Source organism: Coffea eugenioides, unplaced genomic scaffold, assembly GCF_003713205.1.
Source record: "Coffea eugenioides isolate CCC68of unplaced genomic scaffold, Ceug_1.0 ScVebR1_1;HRSCAF=6, whole genome shotgun sequence".
Lineage (NCBI taxonomy): Eukaryota > Viridiplantae > Streptophyta > Magnoliopsida > Gentianales > Rubiaceae > Coffea > Coffea eugenioides.
The window spans coordinates 22,711-30,859 of record NW_020862447.1 but is presented as its reverse complement, the minus strand read 5'-3'; the positions used below and the strand labels follow the sequence as shown (position 1 = coordinate 30,859).

General features: G+C 35.5%; 1 protein-coding gene across 1 annotated transcript in view; it reads left to right on the top strand.

Annotated features, from left to right (window-relative positions):
- The window catches only part of LOC113756122 (CSC1-like protein At3g21620), a 22,045-nt gene extending 17,350 nt beyond the window's left edge, over positions 1-4,695 (top strand). The window contains exons 8-12 of the mRNA XM_027299916.1: positions 392-732; positions 1,341-1,586; positions 2,233-2,557; positions 3,486-3,719; positions 4,146-4,695. Of these exons, the coding sequence (XP_027155717.1) occupies positions 392-732; positions 1,341-1,586; positions 2,233-2,557; positions 3,486-3,719; positions 4,146-4,406 (1,407 nt within the window). The 3' untranslated portion in view covers positions 4,407-4,695. The remainder of the gene's footprint in view (positions 1-391; positions 733-1,340; positions 1,587-2,232; positions 2,558-3,485; positions 3,720-4,145) is intronic.
- The last annotated feature ends 3,454 nt before the right edge of the window (positions 4,696-8,149 follow it).

Here is an 8,149-nt window from a genome sequence, read left to right as displayed (position 1 = left end):
AAAGCCTGCATTTAACATGTTGAGATTGTTCTAGCGTGAAACAGAATAGTATGCAGTAAAAACCCTTGTTAACTTTGTAGTGGCAATGCACGGACGGGTCTTCTTATACATTGATTCCAACATCCAAGACAGCTTGTGCTTATTAAAAATTGTGTTCTGTAGTCCATTCAAATTGCTTTAGCCTTGCAGATGAACAGGAACTCTTTTATTTGTTTTAAACTTTCGAAGATGACTTCAATTATCTACTTCAGCATGTCTTTGTCATAATTTCTGGCATATATTTGTTTTGCCTTCTAAAACTCACTGCATATATTTGTTTGATTCTAAAACTCACTGCATATATTTGTTTGATTCTAAAACTCACTTTTGGTACTTAACAAATGAATGTCAGATAGCTGCTGAGAGACTGAAGATTGACAATAATGCTAAGCACATAATGCCTGCAGCATTTGTTTCCTTTAAAACAAGATGGGGAGCTGCTGTTTGTGCTCAAACTCAGCAGTCAAGAAATCCAACCTTGTGGCTAACTGAATGGGCTCCAGAGCCCCGTGATGTGTATTGGAATAATCTAGCAATTCCCTATGTCTCACTTACTATTAGGAGGCTTGTCATAGCTGTTGCATTTTTCTTCCTTACCTTTTGCTTTATGATTCCCATCGCTTTTGTTCAGTCCCTTGCAAACGTAGAGGGAATAGAGAAAGCACTTCCTTTCCTGAAGCCAATAATTGAAAAGTAAGTATGCTTCTCCTATTTCATTTCATTGCCTTCAAATGGTCGGAAAGATCATTTTGTATTGCATTTTTAACATGACTTGAGGGCTTTTTGTGTATCTTTGTTTTAATTAAGGTGTTCTTGATGATGATTGAGGTCAATTTAATTTACTCAGTTCCTCAGTAATTGGTCACGAATTAAATGAAATCAATTCCCTTTCAATTCACTTTTTCAGGGAGGAAGTGGCTGTATTATAAAATGCAGTTTATTTTTGCTGCTTCTGATTTTAGTGTGGGAAAGATAAATTTTGAGTGAGCTTATTTCTATTTTCCACCTTCATAGATTTTACAAATTTCACAACGAAATATCAGTATTTATATGTGTGATTGCACAGTTGGAATAAAAATGAGGAGACAGAGAGGAATGACATCACAATCCATAGATCTTTCACATGGATAAAAAGCATGAAACTAGGAGCATTTCCATATTTAGATGGATATGCACTGCCCACAGATTTATGTGCTGCCATAGAATTTACTATGTGGGCGTCCTCAGTATCTATCCAGAAAATTCTTTCCTTATACTGTTTAGTCCATGCATATGTTCGAATAATCTTATTTGTGATGCAGGAAAGTCATTAAGGGATTCATCCAGGGTTTTCTTCCAGGAATTGCTTTGAAGATTTTTCTCATATTTTTACCATCAATACTGATGTTGATGTCGAAATTTGAAGGATTCAGCTCCATATCAGCTCTTGAAAGAAGATCTGCAACTAGATACTACATTTTTCAGTTCATAAATGTCTTTCTTGGAAGCATCATCACTGGAACAGCATTTCAGCAATTAAATAACTTTATTCACCAGTCACCAAATGAGTATGTTCTTTTAGAGCAAACCATATTCTATCCTTTCTGTTTCATTTCAAGTTAACTCATGTTTTACTGTGGGTATAGCTTAGCTGAAGCATTTTTACAGTCAACTTTTTGCTGCATTTAATGTGTGAACAAATATATGGTTCTGTGTTCATATTAATTAATGCAAGGATGCATGTAGAGTCATATGAACTTGTAGCATAGTTTGTTGGGAAGCAAAATTGGATTAAAAAGATACTGCTTGTGAAATATGGAATCAAAAGCATACAATGGAATACACCTTGTGAGAAAAATTGAGTGCAAAATTTGCACAACACTTCAGTGCATTATACATATTCATATGTATATGTATATTTTTGTTTAATTCAACAAACATGTCTCAGACATCCCACATGTCAGAAAGATATCAACACAGTGGTATTAAAGCATGTGTAGAAGTTTTAATAGGGCAGCTACATAAGTTTTTGCATTGTTATCCACCAGTTGACAAAACCAGTTTAATATCAACTAATTGTGGTTGTGTTCCATTTGCTTATTCTCTGGCTTATATGCCCAAAATGTAGTAGTACTGTAGTAGTTTAGAAAACTTTATTCTATTTGGAAATTGAAAACTTTATTCTATTTGGAAATTGAAGAGCTTCTTTTGCAGGATTCCAAAGACAATTGGTGTCTCCATACCTATGAAAGCTACCTTCTTCATAACGTACATAATGGTGGATGGATGGGCTGGAGTTGCAGGCGAGATTCTTAGATTGAGACCTTTAATTATCTATCACCTCAAAAATTTCTTCGTGGTAAAGACTGAAACTGATAGGGAGGAGGCAATGAATCCTGGGAGCCTGGGTTTCAACACAGGCGAACCTCAGATACAGCTGTATTTCTTGCTGGGGCTGGTTTATGCTGTTGTTTCTCCAATTTTGCTTCCTTTTATCGTCATATTCTTTGGACTAGCATATATTGTATACCGTCATCAGGTAAATTTGAATATTTGGTAAAATAAATTCTTCCTATGTAGAATGTTCTGTTGTAAACAAAAACAATCGATGCTTGGACCCTCTGGTTGTGAAGCAATGCTCTTAAAACTGTTTATTGTTTTTATGAGTGTGGAGACCATGTGCAACTTATAGTTTTGGGGTTCATAAATCACTTTGATTGTACAAATTTTACCTCAACAAGAAAAAGAATTTGATGCACTCAAAGTACCAAACCTTCCTTTCTTCCTCCTGTGAGACAATTTTTCCAAGCATTTTATCATATTTGGGAAGTATAAAACATATTTTACATATAAAGATCAGAGTGAAAAGATTTTTCTTATTGTTTTTCTGTTGCTGGTGATTAAAATTTATTACTCTGTATTCTTCCTATGCCCTTCTCTCTTGTAGGCGTGTGAGTCACTTGTATTGTTATAAGCTGGCACTTTTATATAATGTGTATGTCAGGAACTTCACCCGTAGTCAATTTAGAGGAAATATTGCAAAAGTATAAGCCAAAAGGCTTACTATTCTTTTGAGTCTACACTGTGAAGGTCTGCTGCAGTGTTTTTAAAATAGAAGGAGTCTCTCAATTTCTGAGCTGAAGGGATCAGAATCTGATCTAGTTTCAGCTGTGACTAATCTCAATTTATATTTGCATATCTTGGTGGTAAATTCAAAATGGAAATTATTTTACATAAAAGCTTGGATTATACCTGAAAATTGTGGTGACAAGCCAAAACAGATTTTTTTGGATATTTGGTTTGTAATTTTGGCTCCTCAACTGCAACAAGCCAGTGGAAATAGAAGATTCATACTATAAGACATTATAAAGTTTTCATATCTGAATATACTACTGTAAATGGAATTCTTAGTTGAACATTTTCCATGTTATACCTTTCGTGGGGCTTCATTAGACATTTTTGTGTAGATTATGAATGTCTACAATCAAGAGTATGAGAGCGCTGCAGCATTCTGGCCTGATGTTCATGGGCGCATCATAATAGCATTGATAGTCTCCCAATTGCTTTTACTGGGGCTGTTGAGTACAAAAGATGCTTCTCAGTCAACTCCATTTCTCATTACACTCCCTGTATTGACCATATGCTTCGACAGATACTGCAAAGGTCGTTATGAACCTGCCTTTGTTAGATATCCATTGCAGGTATTTATAGCTGTATTAAGTATTAACCTTAATGTTACTTGATTAGTTATCCCCATTTTGATGAAAAACTTTAATGTAAACAAGTCTTTCAGCTGTGCATCATTCCACAGATATGTTCATGCTATCTAGCATAGGATATTCCCAGCCAATTCCCTCCATAATGGAAATGAGAACTCTCAGATAATTGTCATCATCAACTAGCTAAGTCCCAGGTCCCAGTCACATCTTAATAACATTCACCTGTTCCTTGTATTTTCTACCTAAGTATCCATATGGAGGAAAAGTTAAATCTTTCATTCAGCCACATGCTATTAGATGTTGAGATGGGTTTGGCAGTCTTATCTATTTAACAATCTTTCAACCTGTGCAGTCATTTTCTAATGTGCACCTTGTGTCCATGTCTCTGTGCTTTGCTGGAATTTGCAGCAAGCTATGATGAAAGATATACTGGATCGTACAAGGGAGCCAAATGTTAATCTAAAGGATTACCTTCGAAGTGCTTACATCCACCCTGTCTTCAAGGCCGGAGATGATTATGAGAACAATTTGGTTAGTGAAGATGAGGAGCAGGAACCTACTCTTGTCCCCACAAAGCGCCAGTCTCGAAGGACCACCCCGTTTTCCAGCAAATACAGCGGTTCATCTCAGTCTTTCCCATATGAAGTTGATCAGAACTTGCAGCCCTGAGAAGCTTTGACATGAACCTTTGTTAGAAATTGAGCCTACTATGAGTTTTAGATATTCAGCTTGATATTTGAAATCAAGTTGGCAAGAAGCATGTCCTTTGACCAAAGTGTCTCATGCAATGTTCTTTCGCAGGAATACGGGTCTTTAGGAGTTGTAATTGAGCATTTGGCATGATCAATTTTGGCTGAATATTACCAGCCTGAGTTTGTATGGTATTTGGAATGACGAAATTTCTCTGTACATAGACCATTCTTTTACCAAGTATAGCAGCTAGGTTCCAGATTCTCTATTTACCATAATCTTTGTCATACAATCCCATGTGCTGCGAAATCCTTGTTATATTAATTCAAACCAAATAGACCAAGTTGTGTGATGTTTGTGCTTACTTTGAAAGAACACTTGTTATAAAGGGCAGTAGAAATACCACATGTGACTAACAAAGATAGCACAAATAGATAACAAATGATCCAACGATTAATGCTGAACACAAAATCATATTGTTTTGTAAATGAATTTGTTCTTTATTTCCACCATATTTCGATGCCATGTCGTTTTTGAGAAACTTTTTATTTTCGGTCAATTTTCATGGGCGCTTTTGATAGGAAAAAAATAAAAAAGAATGGAATCACTATCTAGTAGTTTTTTTTTTTTTTGTCTAATTTTATAGGATTGATGTTTAGGGCTAAGGGACCTATACCTCTTGGAAATTTCCTATTAAATAAAATATAAAATGGGGGGAGTTCTATTACTCTTTTGGATACAATACCGATAAGCTAAAATTCAATGTTGAATGTAGAATAAGAGTTATCAACCGTTAGATGATTTTAAGAGTCCAAATTATTAGATAATGTGGGAAGATATAAATAGACTAGCATTATGGGTACAGTATCCAAAATAGGGACCACAGCATTTTCCATAAAATGGTCTTTTTTTTTTAATAACTTCTTGGTCTTGTATTTATTATAACCACAAATTTGTCCCCTTAACTTTTTTTCACTTGTCCATTATAGATAAAATACAAGTAAAGTAATTATTTTTTTAATAAGCAAACCCAATCCTAATGAAATAAACAAACTCAATCCCATAGCTAAAACTTGCAATCAAATAATAAAAACACATTTTTTAATACCTAATATGTTAGAAAATATATTTTATTTGTCTTTAGGGATGGCAACGGGGGCGGGCATCCGCGGGGGTCATTGGGGCGGGGGTTGGGCGGGGGCGGGGGGGGGGAATTTCCCCCCGTAGAAACGGCGGCGCGGGGCGGGGGGGGCCCTGTTGCTATACTCCTTGCCCACCCCCCACCCCGCCACCCGTTTGAAAAATATTATATATGTACATGATTCGTATAATATATATATATAATGATATTATTAAACTATAATACTACTAATTATACATGTCTATTAATAAAAATTATTAATTATTTATACTAAATTTATTAATACATTTATGTTAAATTCCTAACTACACTTAATACAATAACACTTTTTTCTAAAAAAACACAATAATAATTTAGTGATTGTATTTGTATCAAAAGTGAAAACTTGATTATTTTAGTTATATTTGTTTTATCATATTAGATTGTATTCAAATAACCTTTATTTAATTATTTTTATGAGTTTCAATTGTGAAGTTACAATGAATAATAATTTGATGATGTGTTGATATTTTAGTACTTGATTATTTGCTCAAATTTAATTATAATGAAATTATATAATAAAAAATTTTTAACCCCGCGGGGGAAGCCGGGGGCTGGGGCGGGGGGAATTAAAATATAACGAGACCGGGGTTAGGGGAGGTGTCCCCCGCCCCATTGCCACCCCTATTTGTCTTACTTCCATTGAAATAAAAAAAAAACAAGGGTTAAAAACAAAAAAGCCCCCTGTGCTAAACCTAATACACAACTAAGCCCCCTATGGTTTCAAAATATGCAACGCGACACCTCGTGCTTTGAACTAAGTTGTAACACTGACGGAAATCGGTAAAATTAACGGGAACTGATGAAAGGACCAAAATGCCCTTGTATAAGACCCAAAAGGCAATTGAGCGGACTCATTTCTTCCCTTCAAACCCTACGAAGAGAGAGAGAGAGAGAGAGAGGAAGTAAATCGAAGGAGACGAAGGAGACGGAATCAAGTAAGAAAATCGACAGAAGAAGACAAGTCAGAGGAGTCAGTTGAGAACAATGTCAATTAGATCTCTGCCCTTGTATGTTTCTGATGTATTTTGTCTACTCTGTTTGGAATTGTTATCAATTATTGCAAACTGGAAACTTTGATGTATTTTGATTGGATGCTGTTCGCTTCAGCAATTTGGAGGATTCTTTGCTGATGTTGGACACTTTAATGTACTTATTGACTGTTTTAATGGAGCATTATGATTATGGGCTGCAATGGTATATCTCAATTGCAGAAGAAGCTATTTCTGGGCAGTTTTTATGGTCTGGAATATTTCATGTACTGTTTGTCTGGGCAGTTTTTGTTTGGTGGGATGTATTTTGTCTACTCTATTTGAAATTGTTATCGTTTCTGGAATGTATAGTGGGATATATTTCTGGAATGTTGGGTGGGATATATTTCTGGAATAGTTTATGGACTGGAAATTTTAATGTACTTTGGTGTACTTATTACTCAAAATTGGAATGCAGAAGACGTTATTGTGTGTGCTTATTGCTCAAAACTGTTTTTAATGCACAAATATGCTTACAAGTGTATATAATAGTTAGATGTTTGTTTCATTGTTTTAGGTAGGACATCTTTCGGAAAAACAGAAGAATAAAGTGCACATTTCCATGAACAAAACAAACTACCTGATTTTCTTCATTTCCATTCATAAGCTTCTTCATTGTCTTATTTTACAGACATTTTCATCAACAGAAGCAAAAGTGAAAAAATAGATACCATTAGACAATAGCTAACTAGTACTTTCAAGTTCTTCACTTCATCATTCAAGTTCTTCACTTCAGAATTCGAGTTCAAGCACGACAAATGTTCTTCAACCATTGGCCTCTCAAAAAAGTTTCCTCTGCCGGTTTCATCTCTATAGATGGGATTACACCATGAGAAAAATCTGCATTCATCCCTTTCACAAACAAAGTACAGCATCCTTTTGGATGGCTTTTCGGACTCAACAATCTTCACCTTTGCCTTTCTTCGACAGTCGCACAGCTTATATTGGTACCGTAGATTCCTAGCTCCACTATCCCCTCGAGAGCTTGAGGAAGACATGAGCAAATTTTTTAGCCAGTCATTTCCCTTCATCAGTAGATAAATCCCAATTTAGTTACCAACATTCTTACTTTAAACCCTAATAACAACAATTTGTTAGCCAAAACCCAAAATCAAATGCTTTTACCTTATGGGCTGCAATTTGTTAGCCAAGATTGTGTAGAAGTTCCTCGCAGGTTGACTTCGTATATAGAGGATGGCTTTACCTTTCAAACCTCCTGTGTGGTAATTTGATTTCTCCCAAAGGCTAGTTCAATTTCTCTCCATCAAGTAGAAATCGATTCTATACACAAGCATCGCTGGGAGGGAGTTTTATTGGGGGCTAAGGGGTACAATAGGAATATTTGCTAAAAATTAAGTATAAAGAATTTGTTTTTAGCTTCCAGTACATCAGTCCCGTTAATTTTACCGATTTCCGTCAGTGTTACAACTTAGTTCAAAGCACGAGGTGTCGCGTTGCATATTTTGAAACCATAGGGGGCTTAGTTGTGTATTAGGTTTAGCACAGGGGGC